The sequence below is a fragment of the Nanorana parkeri genome, unplaced genomic scaffold (assembly GCF_000935625.1).
Source record: "Nanorana parkeri isolate BGI_ZX_2015 unplaced genomic scaffold, ASM93562v1 scaffold1773, whole genome shotgun sequence".
Classification (NCBI taxonomy): domain Eukaryota; kingdom Metazoa; phylum Chordata; class Amphibia; order Anura; family Dicroglossidae; genus Nanorana; species Nanorana parkeri.
The window spans coordinates 253,086-271,774 of NW_017308041.1; the positions used below are offsets into that span (position 1 = coordinate 253,086).

Consider the following 18,689-nt stretch of genomic DNA (forward strand, 5'->3'; position numbering starts at 1 on the left):
CAGTAGAAACAGTGCAACATGCTTTGTTCCTGCTGTCAGAAAAAGACATATATCGGCTATATTCTTAAACCTAGCTATTGTTCCAGAATAAAAGCTGTCCACGAGCTTCTTGTAAGTTCCTTTGAACGGTTTGTATACTGCTCTGACACCCCTTTTGTTCCTGCAGCGTTTCACAGTTTTGGAGAATTTGATGCTCTGCCAAGCCTTGGCCAGCATAAATAACTTATAAATGAAAAACATAAAGGGGATGATGTATGAAAAAAGGCTTAGAGGACTTTTCCTTGTTGCCTGTAACTTCCAAAACAGTTCAGGTTAGAAAATGAATCAAGGATTGTGATTGGTCTCTACTGGCAACAAGAAATGTTTCTTTAACACAGGTTTTATACATTAGTCTCTTTGATGTGCACAGCAAACTGTCCTTTTACATCTCATCAAATAAAAAGGAAACAAAAGAATGCACAGAGTCTTATTTATACCAAATGGTAGAGTCTTGCAGTCTGTCCTTTTTTCTTTGTTAGAAAATGAAAGCTTACATATTCCTTGTTTTTATAACAACAGCAAGTACTGGTCTTGCTTTTTGTAATTCTTTAAGGAACAACTCTGGGCAAGGGTTAAGTGCACGTTTTGGTCTAGGGGCTGGAATAAAGAAGAATTGCTTACCTGATCCTGGCTCCCTCTGGTCTGATAGACTGGTGCCCGCAGCGTCTTCTCCGCTTGGCTCTCGTGGTCTTAGGACCACTGAGGTCATCATGTCTATTGCTGGTCCATTGACCTGCATTAGATGTGAGGAAGTGGAGGGACCTTCCATACCTGGAGAAGGTGAGTGCTGACTGCTGCAGGGGGGCAAGGATCAGGTAAGTAAAACAGCTTTATTTCAGCCCCAAAGACAAAATGAGCATTTAAGTTCTTTAATCTTCTTTTAATGGGGGCTTCCACTGTACAACTATCCCCTATTACAACACATACAAAGGCTAAAACTACATGGGTGACTCTAAATTGTGCCACCAAGTGATTTAATATCTGTGGCAGTGACACAATTCAAATCATTTGGAGCACTAAGCTACTATCAGTGGCTATTACTAAAAATCACCCATGAAGATCTTACTATTACAAACAATGGGGGACATTTATCAAACAGATATGTGACATAATTGGCTGCAAATCAGGCTGCCTCTCATCCCAAAAAAGACTTTACAGCAGGTTTACAGTCTTGTGTATCAGTATTCCTGGGCAGACAACTGTGACATTTTGCAACATTTAAGACAGATTCATTACTGAAGATTAGATAGATGCACAATTAAGAACTGGTCGGGGTCAGGTTTTATTCTGTAGCAGTGCTGATTTAGAGGAAGGAATTTGACTTCTGCTGTAACTTTGTACTAAGTCTGTTGCATGATCTGTCTTACTGCTTCTGTTAAGCACTGCTTTGCCTGCAACAGAATTGATAAATGTCTCCACATTGTGCTCTAAAGCAGGTGATTGATCCCTATTGATTTTTGTCATATGTTAAAAAAATCTCCTGTGTAGGCTACATATTAGAGCTATTTAATTGCTTAACTCATTGCTCAAGTTAGAAATTTCCTGGGCCAACTATGGGCTAATCAAAAGCTTGTTGTTCAAAATACATATTCAAACTGAACTTGACTAAGTCATAAAAAAATAGTGATACGTAGTGATAGGTTAAAAGGGTTAGAAGCCAAATGACAGTAGTACATGCCATGTAGGTATTTATCTAAATGTATTGATGGTGCACATGGATACGAAAAAGTTTTGCCAAAAAGCTGGAGCAGGCTTGTAAGGATAGAAATGATTTCTCCATATCAGTGCTGTGGGTGCTATCTACAAAGAGGGTTATACTAAAAGCATGTTTTAAGTAACCTGTCATGAGAGGAATTGGAATTATTACAGTTACCTTTTCAGTCTATAGCTAGCAAAGGTTTTCTGAAACGTCATTCATTGCTCATGTGATTTGCTCACTACGTTTCTTACAGTTTAAATCAAACCTTTATTGAGAACAATACACAAGTTGCCTGGCTGCTTCTGAAAGGGCTAGTTGCCTGGCTGCTTCTGACTTCAATATTTTTAGACACTGGCTTTGAATAAGCATGTGGCCAGTGAAGTCACAACTCTTCCTATTTGTTATGAGTCAGGAACGTAAAATGGTAAAGATCAGTGTGACAGCCAGTGAACTTGTACTTTCAGATGGAGAACTCCGCAGTGTCAACCTCCTTAGGGCTCATGCACACAGGCCAAATAAAATGTGGTTGCCTGCGCAGGAACTTGCTGTCAGAAAGATCCGGTGTAAAAATTCACTGTAATGGTTCGAAAGAGCGATTCTGTTTACATGCATTTTAATAAACAGCCATAAAACATTCCCATCTGTCAAATTCTTCTTCCATTGCTCTAGCTCAATTTTCATTCATGGGCATGTACACATGCCCATGCATTTACATGCCTACACATTTAAATTACGCAGAAATACAGAGCGAGGATGCAACATTTTCTGCTGTGAATTTATGCTACTGAATGCAGTTCAAGATTACAGAGCACAACTCAGCTATGTGCATAGGCCCCCTAATATGCAATACTGCTGCCTTCAGATGCATAAAAACTATGCGCTGTACAATTCTGAATGCAGTGTTTTTACACACGTGTACATGAGGCCTTCTTTAGTACGGGATTCCTTTTAGGTAAAATTTAAAGTATCCTCAGCACCATCCTTTGGTTCTACTGCAGTACATCTGCAAGTGTGCACAGTATGTCGTGTTTCTTTTATTACAGCTTTGGGCTTGAGTATGTAATTACTGCAGGCAGACCCTCCCACTTAGCATTCAGTTCAAAGTGGCCTGTCTCAGTATCTACAAAACAGAAACCAGCAAAAATCTGTAAAGAAGTTTGCCAGAACCCTATTAGTGTATTCAGTGTATATAAATGACCTGAAGAGGACTGCTACGAGTTTTACTATAACGCTGGGTATACACTATTAGGTTTTTGTACAAACGTTCATAGGAAACAGAATCTCAGACAATTAATTAATGCCATCAGAGACTTTAACAATGCCATTCAAAATTTCATTTGATTTTTGAAAGTAATGGAGTTTCTTGAACGAAAACCACATTCACTATTAATATGGTAATGTTTGTATGACTGTTAGTTTGACCCCATTGACAATTAAAAAGTCAAACAAATGTTCTGAAAACTATAATATATTAAAATAAAATAAAAATCCTACTAGTCTATGGCCAGCTTAAGACTTCTAAGGCTCAAAAGTTAGTAAGGGTCCAACAAGCCTTTTTTTTGCAGCACATTCTGTAGAAGTAGCAGTAAGCATTATCATTTCAAAAACATCTGAGGCTGGCACTGTGCATTTTTAGACACTATGGTTTCACAGTATACATTTATTTGCTGGTAGAAAATCCTTTTTTTCTCCATGCAGCAGAGATTAGATTTATAAACTGTTATCAGAGAATGGCATTATATACTGTGGCAGTGGCACACAACTCTGAAAGAAACGTTCTTCATTAAATAAAAGAATCCTGGCTATCCTGGGTGTCCTTTTATAAACAATTTGCAGGGCCCTTCACCCTGTGAATATTTGTGAACGTTAGTTTTGGGCAAATAATGCCAAAAACAAATGTTCTTAATATTTCTTTTTCACGTTCAAATGTATTGTGCTGTAATACGGCATTATGGCCACTAGATGGAGCTGAGGAGCAAAGGAAACATGTATTTAATATTTATAAATAGACCCCTTCAAGTCTACCGGAACTGAAATAATGAAAATTAGATGTGAAAAAGCACCTGTTTAAATAGACTATTATTATTATTATACAGGATTTATATAGCGCCAACAGTTTGTGCAGCGCTTTACAATATAAGGAAGACATTACAATCACAATTCAAGACAAGATGGTAAGGAGGGCCCTGCCCATGAGAGCTTACAATCTAAAAGGTAAACAAACTATTTAAAAAAAAAATGTATATAGTTTTCCTTTGAATAAAATAATCTTTAGAACTGCAGTCTCTGTACACCATTTTTACTACAAACACAAAAACATAATTAAAAGCTATAAACACCTTTTGATACAATCTTCATCGTCCCCCCAGTCTGGATGCACAAGTTGGAATATGGACTTTTGGATCATGATGAGTATGACATATTTTTCTGTGTAAATTATGCTTTACTTCCATTCATCGGAATTGTTTGAGTTGGATAATAGGCCACCCACTGGCATTGTAGGATTGAACGTGCATTTTATGGCTTTATTAAACTATATTTGTTTTAAAGTGGGGAAGCCAAAACCCGTTGAAATTTGAATGGCAGTTTTGGTATTAGTTGCAACTGCACACAGTTGAAAGCCAAAGGGCGCCTACTGGCAGGTATTTGTATGTGGACATGGCTGCCGATCTCATTTTATTTGACAGGTATTTTATCAAATACTTTTTATGGCATTGTGCTTTCAGTGTCACTTTGGCTCCATAATTCTTTGTCTATGGATGTTGTGCATTGGGAGGCACTTTGAACTGTGATATTGATCCTGTTCATGGAAAACATACATCAAAACAGTATATTTAAACATCATTGGCAGACAACATGTGTGATGACACTCCAGCCTGTGTCTGTGATGCATATGATTCATTGTTATGGTGGACTGAAGAAATTGATACATTTTTTAAATAAATTAATCAAAACTCTCTATTGTACAGTTTGTTTGCTCTAGGATGTAAACCCTGCTCCCACGGGCATTTAAGTAGACCCACCAAGTTTCGTCTTGAAATTTAAATAACCGATTGACATTTTTATATATGGGCTTTGGATATTTGTGTTAAGACGGCCAGTGCTGAATGGATGACTTTATGATCTTTATTTGCACTTTTAAGTAGGTGTTGTTACATCTGCGATCCAGAAAATATTGTAACAATATGCCGTATATGGTTCATTTTATAATATATGCACTAGTAAGGGGGGATGTGCAGTTTGGTTTTATTTTTGGGGGGGGGGGGTTTACATCGATAACTTTTCATGTTTTTTGTTGGTAATACAAATTATGTGCAACAATTATTTAGTCAGAGGAAAACTATGTATACATTTTTTAAATCGAGTTTGTTGAGTCTGTTTAAACCGGTGTTTTTCAGATCTATTTTTCACGATTTTCAGGTTAGCTGAAGAGGATTGTGGAGGCGCAGTACTGTGCATACTCCCTATAGATCCAGTTACTCCAGTGCTGAGACATGCTGTAACTGTGCTGATTAAATTGCCTGTCGCCAAAAATAAGTGTGTATTTTCCAACGCATGCCCTTATTTGCTTTTGTAAGGAAACTCATGTACAATATCTGCTTGCCATATGTTTTATTTAGTTGCTTTAAAGTAAACCTGTCATAAGAGGACCATGGGAGTGTCATTGCTGAAAATGCTAGTTTTTCTTAAAACAGGTCCACAGATTAGTAAATTCAGAGAGAAGGCAGAAACCATCATCTTCCTCCTGGTTACAGGTCAGTGTCACCGAGAATTAAAGGGCAGTAATGGTAGCGCCCGTTTTTTTCTCAGGACAGTGAGGGTGCTTTTCCAAGTTTAAACTGAATTTAAAAAAAGTAGGCTAGAATTGAAATGATGGATACTGGTATGGAAATTGAGCATTACAGCTTGCTGACCTCAACACAAAATTTGATTGTTTCAGCTAGGGCTGCAGCTAACGATTATTTTCATAATCGATTAGTTGGCCGATTATTAAGTTCGATTAATCGGTTAATCGGATAATTAAAAAAAAAAAATACACAGAAATATGGTATGTAAAAACAGCATAACAGAATGCACTGGGTTTTCTTTGTCTCTATTTTCCTCTGTCTGCCCTACATTTTGCTACTTATTTTGTAAGGTAAATTGTCAGAAATAGCACTCCGGAAAAGACTTTGTGTTTATCCAATGCTAATAACACATACTGTATGCTTGGCTATTGGAGGCATGGAATTTAATTTTGGAGCATTTAGAAGACTACACAGTTCTTGCCTGGCAACTAGGATCCATTGTGCTGTGAAATGAAGATCAAACACTCAATCTGTCACTGTAGGAAAGAATAAAATATTCAGAGATAAACTCAGCCCTGCTGAATGGACAAGGCTATAGGTGTGAGAGCCGGGAATTCATAAAGTGAATTAGCTATGTCTCTTTCTTGTATGCTAACTTGATTTTAGCCAAAACTTTATGAATGCAAACGTCACAAAGATGATGTTCCTTCTTTTTCTATGAGACATAATTGTCATCTTTGGCTTGTACTTAAAGCTGAACACTAGGTTTAAAAATAATACCCCCTGCACAGCAAAGTCTAGTGGTTGAGGAATGAGCTATAATAACAATTTGCTGCTCCAACGGGCTTCCGGTGCTCACCTTTTCTCTCAGACATTCAGGGTTGTGGGTGGGCCGACGCCGTCCTCCTGTGCAATACATTGATGACATCAGAGTGTGACTGCTATACAGCCACCCAGATGACTTGTATGCAGCCTGCTTGTCTGTCCATCCATCCATGGTCGTACCATGCCCCCCCCCCCCCCCCCGCCCCCCGCTGCTTTTTATCCCCTATGTGATCGCAATAAAGTTAAGTGAAAAAAATAAAGTGAAAAAAGTTAAAAATAGAAAGGAAAACATAATAAAATAAAAAGGAAAAAAAAGGAAAAAGTGATAAAGTAAAAAAATTAAAATAAATAAACATGTGCACTTTTGTGGTAGCTGGGCAGCAGTGCTTTCTAACATGCACAATGTGCATTAAAGGGTAAGTTCACTTTCCCAAGTAATGTGGGCAAATGGAATTACCCCCTACAATCCGGCCCCCTTGAGGCCCCCACCCACATAATTACCTTTCGGTAAACGGTCCTTCCCCACCGCTGGTATGGGTGTACTATCTGTACCCCATACTGCTGTTCAGCGCACTACGGATTTTTAATTTCACTCACAAATTGGGAGCATTAGTTGGTCAGTGCAGTCACCTGTCTGTTCTGACCAATGAGAAGTGCTCCTTTGCACTGTTAAATACGGTTTTGGTTTTAAAATATTTTTGTAGATTAGCCCCCCGCTTTAGTCCTTGGACAAGTAGTTGTTTTTTTAAAAAATTTCCAAACCCATGTACATGTATCAAAAGCTAAAAAAAAAAAAATTTTATTTGAATAGAATGGCGAGGGGTTAAAACCAGTCAGGTTTTTATCGTTGCCTGTGTCCTTGTTAGGGAGATTCACTCTTTGTGCACTGGGACTGAAAGTGAAGGAAAATCTATATATATTCGCACACAAACATCTAATACATGACTAAGGATTCCCAGAGTGCCATGGGTTAGCTAAAGAGATTGCACATAAGATAACGTGGCTCTGTTTGTCTGACTAAAACTTCAGACTGGGCCATTCGATAAGGGATGAGTCATGTCTCTCTCACTTGTACGCATAAACTGCAGCCTGAGCCACAGAGCCTATTAAACAGAAATTTTTTATAAGGGCTGATACACTCGGAATGGTAGCAGTTTGCTTACATCCATGTATATTCTCATTTCCACCTCTAACAATATGTGGCAGTTGGGGTTGTAGAGAGCCAAGAAGTGAAATGGGTCATGTGACTATTCCATAAACAGCCACTTGCAATGTTTAAAGTTAGAGCCCGTAAGCTATTTGTTCTAATATGGATCCTCATCTGTGCCAGCAGTGAATCAATACTCATAGGATATTGGAGGGTTAAGAATTTTTCACATTAAATGGAAAGTTTGATTAGAATTCTTTCAAATCTGCTAATCTGCACTGCCATCTGCTAATCAAATTTTACATTGTGCAATAGCCATTGCTTTATTGTTTCCATAAGAGAACCATTGTATGTTAATGTCTGTGTTTTTGTCTTTATATCAGGTACTTTGTGTCAAAAGTTCCAATATGCTAGGCCCAGGCTCTATACAGGTCCATAACTTCTCTTCAGGTCAAAATCGAGCCTGCTCTACACCTTGCCCCATTCCATTCAACAGCCATAGAATCTATCACTGTTCTGGCACCGAACTGCTGAATAACTGGGCTTTAAAAAAAAAAAAAACTCTTCTAAATTAATTACATTCAATTGTCCAGCTTCTTTATTGCCGTGAAATACTTTAGACAAGTAAATAGCCTGCATGTATACATTTAAAGCCTGTTATCAAGAACTAAATGATGAACAAATGAAACTACAACCTGTTACACTCATGGTTTCAGTAAAAGATGATCTACCCTAAATATGAATAATGGTTGTTCTCCCTGGATCTCCTACTCTTATTTGTCAAGATGTCACTTGTTACTTTATAATACGGCTGTAAATTCCTTCAAGTCTGGCTGAAACAGTAAAGTGCAGAACCAGAGGTCAAGAGCTTTTATCAGTCTCACCAGGGGCCAGACTGGGAATGTACAGCTTATGGTTATTTACCTTTTTTGTGTATCTAGCCATATTTCCTCACCCTTCTGTCTGGGACTATAGATATTTACTTGTGTCCAACTTTGGTGTAACCTCTAATAAATACTCCTAACCCTGAATAAGGACAGCACTGCCTGGGGTCTCACATCTGTAGCCTGAGCAGTATTGAAATGGACAATACACTGTGTTTAAACTAAAATGGCTTTCTTTTTCATTTGGTGTGCGGCTTGTAGATCCTGGATGTAAAGAGCCCGATTAAACAGAGCAAGTCTGAAAAGCCAATAAAAAATGGAGACTGCGATAAGGTAAAAATATATCTTTGAATTTGTTGTCCACAGTTTTATTGGCGATTATATTTCCTACATAGTTTTGTACTGTATTCGCATGTCGAAGTAACTACATGTTTTGTTTATTGAATGTCTTGTTACTCAGCTCTTCTTAGCAATAAAGACAAACATGGAGAGCACAGACACGCTATGTACACAGTAATGTTCCTGCTGGGAATCGAACCCACGACTCCAGTGGTACGAACCAACTCTGTATATAATTAACGAGTGTTCGTTTTACAAGCATCTTCATGCTGAAGTGGGCCTGAATCACTACTATAATGTCAGATGTACACCATGACCATGACCAAATCCCCATGCCCCATTCTCATTTTCCCTAGAATTGACAATTCTGCAGGTCAACTGAGAACATTTTATACTTCTCTGCTTGATCTATCCAGGGATGCCAGAAGTGGGCAGACAAGGAAAGGAAAAAAAAAAAAGAACAGATGCAGCATGGTGGCTAAAGTGGATGGCAACTCCAGTTGTTTGGGCTAGGCTCATTTCTCAATAGCTGCTGTGTGTGTGTGTGTGTGTGTGTGTGTGTGTGTGTGTGTGTGTGTGTGAGTAAGGGGGGGAGGTGAAGGAAAAAACAAACAAAGGCATCATGGTGGTTAAGTGGATAGCATTTGCAGTGCTTGGGTGAAGGTTCAGGTGTCACTCACTGCATCAAGTGTGGATGTTTTTATGTGTGCTTTGTTTTCCTCTTACAATCCTAAAACACACTGGCAGATTGAGTGGCTTCCTTCCAAATTGGCTCTCCTGCTGGTGTATGAATGTGGCAGGTATTGATATTAGTTTGTAAGCTCCTTCATTGCATTCAAGGTGTTGTGGCTGGGTGCTGGCATCTCTAACACTGCTGTCCTATTTTTTAAACATGCCTCATTGTAAGTTTTAATGACTGACATCCTACAGAAAGGTACCTATTTGCAGAGATAGCTCATGGTATTCTAAGACCTCAGGATAGGAAATTATCCACAGTTTGTCTGATCACACAGCAATAGGGCTGCAACCAACTAATCTATTAATCGATTATGAGAATAGTTGTCAACTATCATTATCGATTAGTTGGTCGGATCCCCTAGCTCTCTCCTTCATGCTGGGAGAAGGACACAGCAAGCAGTGGGTGGGTGCAATAGCCAGCCCACTTCTGCTGTATTTACATTCAGCTGCTGCCTGCAGAATCGTGCCGCTTGAAGCTATTCAAGCTCCATGTGCTTACAATACAATTATTTAAAAAAATAAATAAAAGGTGCGAAAAAAGTAATTTTCGGTTTCGGCCTGACAAATTCTGCTGTGAGAGGTGCGTTGCAGTGCCATTCATTCCAATGGCACTCCATACGCGCCTCCCACCCACAGTGTGATCACCCGCACTGGAACGCAATGCCATGTGTTCCAGTGCAGTGCGATTGCAAAAAATTGTGCATGCAGTTTTATTCTGAAGTAAACTTTGTTTGTAACACTGCATTTGTATATTTTATTTTAAATGAAGGATGGTATTCACTTAATTTTTTTTATCCGATCAATTGAAAAAATAATTGACCAACTAATCGATTATGAAAATCATTAGTTGCAGTTACACAGAAAACGCAACTAAACAGACACAAAAGGTATAGAGTAGATCTGCCCCACTTCTCTATGACTAACCCCCATATGAGCAGGAAGAGCATGGTCTGGCAGGAGGCGGCTTGCTCTTGTATTGTGCTGGCTCAAAAAAGCTTATTTAAAAAGAAAACAAATAGGGATTTTGCAGATGTGCATCTTCTTCTTTCAATTTTACCATAAGCATTGAGACCCTTTAAAATTTGAAGGTCCTGTTTACACTTTCACTACATGAAGGAAGGATGAAAAAAAAGCCAGTGGGAAGCAAGGTAATATTCGCCCTACCTCCAGCTTCCGCACTGCAGGTGGTGTTGTCAACAACCTTCTGATGAGGTCCCAGGGAATGTCCCAGTACCCAAATGGAATGTCATTATGCAAGACGTTGTGTAGTAAGCATTTCTGTTATCTCACCAGAAGGATTGTGACATCACCCTTCACCTACCCACCACGGGCAGAAGCTGGGGGGGTTGAAGAAAGGAAAGTATATTTCTCCAACTTTTTTACATTCTGCAAGCAGCAATGCTTTATCCTTTGAGCCCAATAGAAAACCTGAACTGACTGTCTCACTGATGCATATATGTTAATTAAAAATCTTGCTTGCGTATATGTCTTGGTACTTTCCTGCATTTTCCCACTGTTTTTTGAGATACGTGAATAGTATTTAATATTATTTTATTTTTTCCAGGCATACCTAGATGAATTAGTTGAACTTCACAGGCGATTAATGACTTTAAGAGAAAGACACATACTTCAGCAGGTAAGCTATTAGTCTAAGTAAGAATGTGGACTAAAGCAACATAGGTGCATGTATCACTATTATTTCAACCGCTCTGCAGCATAAGGCTAAGGTGACCGTGGCACTAATCTCACAATACAACAATAAAAATGAGTAAAACAACATGCCTAGTGTTAATAGTAGTTTCTTTTACATACTAATATATCATGGTGCAAACATGACAACCATGTGCATTAGGTAGAATGGTGAACTGTTGTATAGAACTGTCATACCTGCCATTTCTGGTACATGGATATGGTATGTTTCTATTATATATAGGAATGCAGTGTAATGAGAAAAGTGAATTACAGATGGGTAGTAAGAACTGACAGTTATGTTCCTTAATTGTGAATGTACGTTTATACCCAAAACTTCTATCCACACAAAGATGAAGAATCTCCCATGTTCTGAGTGGCCAGATCCCCCAAATGTCTGTTCAGATCCTTCTGTCCATCTTTTCTCAAAACTTACCATCTGTGTTTGGCCCTGACATTGTTTTGTATACATACTTAATTGTAAAAAGCATCCTAAATTTAAGAAAAGAGTGTGCCATGGGCAAATAAAAAAAAAATGGCTGACATGATGTAGTCTGTCACAAGCAATCGAGTAGCAGCTAAGCAGGACCGAGGTTCGGATGAGTATATCTTTTTTGTTTTGTTTACACCCTAGCCTAAAAGGAGCAATCAACCCTTGCAGTGTGGGGGTAGACCCACTGCAAGGGTTAATTTTGTTTCTGCTCACAGTTTTTCTTTAACAGGCCATGCTGTCCAGCAAATGTGACAGTTCCAGGGGTTGATCCAACTTGACTTCCTTTCTGTTTTTTATGGGGAAACTACAATTGGGCTTTAACCGAGTCCATGATGTGTTTTATATATGTTACTTTTGTGAGTTAGATGAAAGGAGAAGTGTGGCATTGCCCATATGGTACACAGTAATATGTTGACATAAGCCCTAGGGCTTCATCTCCTTATGCATTAAGTTACAATGTACATAATGCATAGGGAGATAAATAGAGGATTTACAAAGCCCTAGCACTACCAACATTTTTTTTTTACCATTCACCCACCTTTACATTTTTTTAAATGGGCCTGTACTATATCATGAAAATTGTGAGAATGGAGGTATGGTAAAGCTGGGCCTTTTGAACTCCAATGTTTCTGTCCTAAAATGATTTGGTTATTAGGTAATAGGTTAATTGGTATGTACAGTAATAGACGATTCTGGAGAAAAAAAATTACCAGTAAGTCTAATTTCTAAGTTGTTGTTCTTTAAATTGGTGTTATTAACAGAACAAAGGCACCTAAATGTATGCACTCAGATTTTAAATTGGTTAATACATTATTGGCTGGCCTATCCACTTAAAAACAGCAAAATGTAAAATGTCTCATTATATTATAATCCCTATGATATCACCATAAATCTGTAACAATATACATCTGCCAGAGGCATGCATTGATGGATGTGTGTAAATTGTAACATTTTACGAAAGCATTTTTCTTATTCTAGCTAAACAATAATTTTTTTTAAAACAAACTATATTCTGTTTTTATGGTCATCCCCCTGAGGGTTCTGACCTTTTGTGCCAAGATATACAGTTTACATCACGTGAGACCACGTACAGCGATCTCAGCACCAGAATATTCCAACGTTAACAATCAAACATTCCCAAGCTGGTTGCCCTATTCACTTTAGCTATCCTATGCTTTACTACTACTTAGATACGTTCTCCTAGGAACATTTCAGTCTAGTTACAATCGCTAACTATCTATAGCACCATTGCGTGTTAGGGCACCTCCAGAATCCCTAAGTCAGTTAAACAAAACTTTCAGCTCCGTAATGACACTGGGGATTGGCGGGGTGGAGGAGGTATTCCATCCCCTCATTATACTCCTCCGGGAAGCCAACAGACAAATGTGCAACCAGTCTCTTCCTCTGTGAGTGGAACAGTGAGGTTCTTCAGCTGAATATTCGGAGGCGCTATAAAAGTATAGCAGCGGGTTCATTTCCGGGGTCCACTTCAAGACCGTTGCAATATATGCAGTAACCCTAGTCCAGAACTGCGCCATTGAGGGGCACGTCCAAAAACAGTGGGCCAGTGAGGGACGTGGAAGTCCACATTTTGGAGACAGTGATGTTAAACAATTATTTTTAAGTTCAAGTGAAGGAAGGAATGTTGGACGGTAGCCATTGCTACTTAAAATTACTCTTTTAATTAATAGTTATTATCCAATTTGTATTTTATTTAAGTGCAGGCACCCATAAGTCCTGCCTCATACATACAGTATCTCTATTGCTGTAGTGCAGGCCATGATCATAATGGACTCATAGGAATGTGCGGGAGCATAGATAGCATAGATTGGCAAGCTTCAACATTACTAGGATACCAAAATGGCTCGGGATTCAGGCATAATAGTGGGGACTGCCGGGTCACTGTAAGTGCCTGCACTTTAAACTTGATTGCAACTCTTTTTTTAGAGTAATATAACCAAGAATGCTGCAAGCTAAAGAAGAATACTTTTTTTCTTGACTGGCTTTTGAGGATTGCAATTAGCATATTTTTTTAATCACACATTATAGATTTGCTTAAAGGAGAACTATGGGGTCAGTGTTTTTCCCCATAGTTCTCCTTAGGGTAACGGGAGGACACAAACTAGCATCCTCCCGTTACCCTAAGCTCAGTATACTATCTAGAGGCAAAACCAGCTGTACCCACCCCCTCCCCGTCCGTTCCGCCAGTCAGCGCTGGCAGATCGGAGCGAGGAGAGGGGAATCCAGCCCCTCCCCTTGTCACGGCAGAGAGCCGTGACAGGATCGAGAGGTGAGCGAACCTGGTATGTGTTTGCTCACCTGGTATGTGTTCGCTCACCTCCCGATCTACTGAGCCGACCTGTGACAGTCTCATTGTCACAGGTCGGCTAGAACTATGAGGTGAGTGGAAATCACTCATCTCATAGTTCTCCATTAAGGCCTCATATTTTCTGTTGCCAGTGGCCCCGTCGTTTTACAATGTAGCAGTCACAGAATGCCACATGTTTGCTAAACCATTGCTGATTTTTTTAGCTAAAGGCATTTTATGTTACGTGCAACATTGCTTTGTTGAGGTTCTTTTGAACAAAAAGCTTTGAAACTATGTAATGCATACAGATACCACAAAGTAAAAAAGAAAAAAAGCTCACCAGGTGCTGTAAAAGGCCTTTGGGGATAGAAGTGCAGATTGCTTGTTGACAGGCAGAGAGGAAATCCCTTCCTATTGGCCTGTAGACACAAGTTTATATGGTCGTTTTCCGGATTACAGTCATTCAGAACCAAAGTAAACTAACGGCACATGTACACTTAACGAGCTGTATCATGACAAAGGATGTATTTAAACAAATTGACAGGTATATTTTCTATTAACTCTGTTTTAATGTACTTTTAAATAAAATAATAATATTTTTGCTCAAGGGAGATGTGTCTTACAGTATAGACAAGAAGAAGACATGAATTATATTGCTTAAGATTTTTTGTATTGCTTAGTTCTCAATCTCCATTTTAATTTCCTAGTACATTACAAGAAATGCAAATTGTGTTATTATTGGGGTGTAGACCAGTGGTTGTAAACTTGATATAGTTTCAAAGAATATCACCAGCACACCATGCTAAACGTGATTAGCAGAAGTCCATTTTAATGACAGAATGCCATTCAATTACAAGCGTTTTCAAGGCCACAGAGTGCAAAAATCAACCAGTGTGTCCCATATTGAAATAAGGAAAAAAACAGGGAAAAATTGAATGATTAAAATGAGGACCCAGAGCTGCTGCTGCATTACCCTGAAGTACCTACCTTTTGATCAACTATAAACTCAAAAGGTTACCCTTAAAGAGGCTGTAATAGCTGTGATATCTTTACACTTTATAATATCTTATGCACTGTATCTTCAGTCTATGACTGTCTCCTGAAGCATATCCCCAGTTTCCAACAACTCCAACTGGTAATGTTTGCAATCACTGACCGTCTCTCCTGTTACATGTCACGTTTTCTGCAGAAATGCATTTACTGAATGCCATGTGTAGCCCCTTGGTGATGTCAGGGGCCACATTATCAAGTAAGTAAATGCATCTTGCTGCACTCCTTACCGGATTCCGTAGATGACCTGTGCATGCAGGTGGGTGCTTGTAGTGACCACGGATGGCGCCATAAGGAGCATACAGTTTAAAGAATGTCACCAGCACACCATGCTAAACATGATTAGCAAAAATTCATTTTAATGACAATGCCATTAAAATTTCCCTACAGCCCTCTTAAAATTACATTGTGCCTTGTTTCATATTTCTCTCAGCAAGATCGATTTATAAAAACTCCGTTAAAAACCAAACATAAAAAGAGAAAAGGAGTGGATTGCACAGAAAAAAGTAAGATGAATGTGGAACAAATAAGCCATACAATAAACTATTAAGCTACTGCATATAATATTTAGGCTACTGTAAAGAATATTTTCTTTCACTGGCCTGAGTAAGCACCAAAACAGACCATTGACTGCAGTGGCCATACAGTAGGTGCCAAAGGGTTGGGTACCAGGAATGTAGATATTACTAGTATTCTATGAAGAAGTAGATCAGTTGTAGCAAACTACTCAAATAATAAATATGGTTCAAATAAATTGTAAAGATTTTCAAATTTAAAGCCTAATTATAGCCACAGTCTTTGAATAGACTGGGAAAGGGTTAAATGTTAATGTTATTGCTTTCTATTGGGGAGAATCTCTCCAACAGAGATACCAAAACCAGTACCAAGACCGACTGTATTTAATACAGTGTGACACTATTGAAACTTTCACCTTTTTATTGCCGTTTTCTTATTGAAATGATCATTGGAGTCACTTCCTTATGTAACCAGAACAGGACATGGGTAAAATATACCTACAGACAACAGTACTCCTCAAAAATAAAGGCGGTAGCAAATCTACAGTTGAGCTTAATATCCTAAAACTGCTACAAATGTTTTATGCACAAAGCAAAAAGGAGACTGGTATGCTCTATTTCCTCTTTGCCCCTTTCTAGGGCTTTGTCAGTTTCCCTGTTTTGTATACCTGCCTGCCGTCCATTAGACTCAAACACATAACTTTTTGAACGCGTTTAGACTCATGTTAATAGGGGACACTAATGCCTAGTAAAGTGTACAAATATGCTTTTACAGAGACATAGTAAATACGATTTTCTGCTAACTGCTGGAAACACATCAAAGTATTGTAGATGGGTCTAGCAGTGTATTGTCTAGCAACTGTTTGCTAATAAACATTAACCTGTCATTGAAAAAAAAGCTAAGTAGTGGGCAGTGGACAAAGTATATGCTGGAATTGAGCTCAACTGAATGACTGGACCTGTAAATATCATCTCCATTTCCAAATACTGAAGGAATTCTAGCGCTGAGACACAAGTAGCTGCAATATCACATTCCAGGAAGTAATAGAAAGGGTTTATTGCTCACACAGAAGAATAGTTATTTAACAAACATCTTGTCCTTTAATTCTCTGTCTGTAGGGTTTCTGTTTTTTTCTAGAATGTATAGTGTGCACATGGCTTTCTCACTTGTACAGGCACTCTCTTTGATCTAGCTTTCTTCTTGACATGTTGCCAGGTAATTTTCTGTCTTTAGAACTAGCAAACTGTTTTCCGTTTTCCCAAAGAGGCATATAGCATATATGTGTCTATACGTGTGCTATAGACTGGACCCAATTTGGGGAGGGTTTTTTTTTTAAAACAATTTGTAAGTTTTCTTGTGAAGCATCACTGCTTTCATGTGCGACTAGCGACTTGGGTCCGCAAGGAGTTTGGAAAACATTTTAACAAGACAAAGCATTACGGAAAGAAAATCTTTTTGTTTAGTGCTCCTTATTCTTCTGTTGCATTAGTATTAAAGTAAACCTATGACAAACCTGAGCAATTCATTGTGCACTTATGATGAAGAAATGTAGATCAAGAGGTAAAAGTAGAGATGTGCATTTCATTTCTGCTACATGTATCTTGGAATCTACTGATTTTTACAGTACTGAAGGCCACCTCTATCTTAGGATTGAATTGCCCAGTATTGTAACAAGTTTACCTACAACAAATCAGCCTTGTGAGAAACCTGTTTGCTGCTATTACTTAGCTCTGACCCCCTGGCTTCAGTACTTAGTCCTTGATCCTGAACAGGTAGGCAGGTAAAGATCTCTGAAAAAGGCAAGGAGGTCTCCCAGGTAGGAGGTAACTGGGAGTAGCGGTTCATAAAAATAAATCGAGACCAGTTGTATCAGTGAAAAATAGTACAAAATGTATTAAAGTAATCAGGATGCCAAAAACAATTGATGTGCTTCTCTAATTTCAAAATTTAAAAGACAACGTTATAACACTCATACATACACTCATGCAAACCTCGGGCCCCACATATACATTGACAATGTAAACCTCCTATATATCCTCAAGGGGATTCTTCATTTAGTGGTATTGATCCCTAGCAGCTCTACAGGTGATCTTCAGAAATGGTCACAGTTCTATCCCTGTGGATAGAGGGAATTGCCCTGTATCACCAGGGGAATCAGTATGTGGATGTTTGTCCTTTACGAATCTGTGTCCATTTAAGGATTTCGGAAACAAGGTATCCTTTGATAGCAATATTGCAGTGTCCCCGTAATGAACATAAATTCAAGTAATTAGGATTTCTTAGAAGTGTCGCTGTGCTGTCGGATCTATTGTTTTAAAGTCCCGGGTTCAGTGTGAGTCCATAACACCCGTCACTTAATCGTGACTGGAGAGGGGAGACAAGTGAGATATAATACTGTCAGTGTATCGTTGTACTCACTGTTGGTTGTCTCAACCCTGTTCTGTCCACTCTGATCTTGGGGAAGCTTATCCCTTGGATTTCATTTGTAGACACGGAGCACCGTGATTCTTGGAGTATTCCGGTGTTCGGCACAATGGTGTTTGGCTCCACGTCTGATAGCCGGTGTTTTTCCTCTCCTTAAGGATGTGGTGGATCTGTTGTATGATCCATTCACATGGAGGTTTGTCTTGTGTGTAGGGTCACCCAGCTGCTCAATAAAGCACACATTAGCCAATGCATTTTGCCCCTCCTGCCGGGGCTTCGTCTGACGAAGCCCCGTCTGACTCACTTGTCTCCCCTCTCCAGTCACGATTAAGTGACGGGTGTTATGGACTCACACTGAACCCGGGACTTTAAAACGATAGATGCGACAGCACAGCGACACTTCTAAGAAATCCTAATTACTTGAATTTATGTTCATTACGGGGACACTGCAATATTGCTATCAAAGGATACCTTGTTTCCGAAATCCTTAAATGGACACAGATTTTGTAAAGGACAAACATCCACATACTGATTCCCCTGGTGATACAGGGCAATTCCCCTCTATCCACGGGGATAGAACTGTGACCATTTCTGAAGATCACCTGTAGAGCTGCTAGGGATCAATACCACTAAATGAAGAATCCCCTTGAGGATATATAGGAGGTTTACATTGTCAATGTATATGTGGCGCCCGAGGTTTGCATGAGTATATGTATGAGTGTTACAACGTTGTCTTTTAAATTTTGAAAT

The 18,689-nt window shown here is 39.0% G+C and overlaps 1 protein-coding gene across 3 annotated transcripts in view; it reads left to right on the plus strand.

The window, feature by feature from the left end:
* MLLT3 (MLLT3, super elongation complex subunit) overlaps window positions 1–18,689 on the plus strand; it is a 196,778-nt gene that overhangs the window by 175,739 nt on the left and 2,350 nt on the right. For all 3 annotated transcript variants that reach the window (XM_018571521.1, XM_018571520.1, XM_018571522.1), the window contains 2 exons: window positions 8,644–8,715; window positions 11,024–11,095. In XM_018571521.1, coding sequence (XP_018427023.1) covers window positions 8,644–8,715; window positions 11,024–11,095 — 144 coding nt within the window. The remainder of the gene's footprint in view (window positions 1–8,643; window positions 8,716–11,023; window positions 11,096–18,689) is intronic.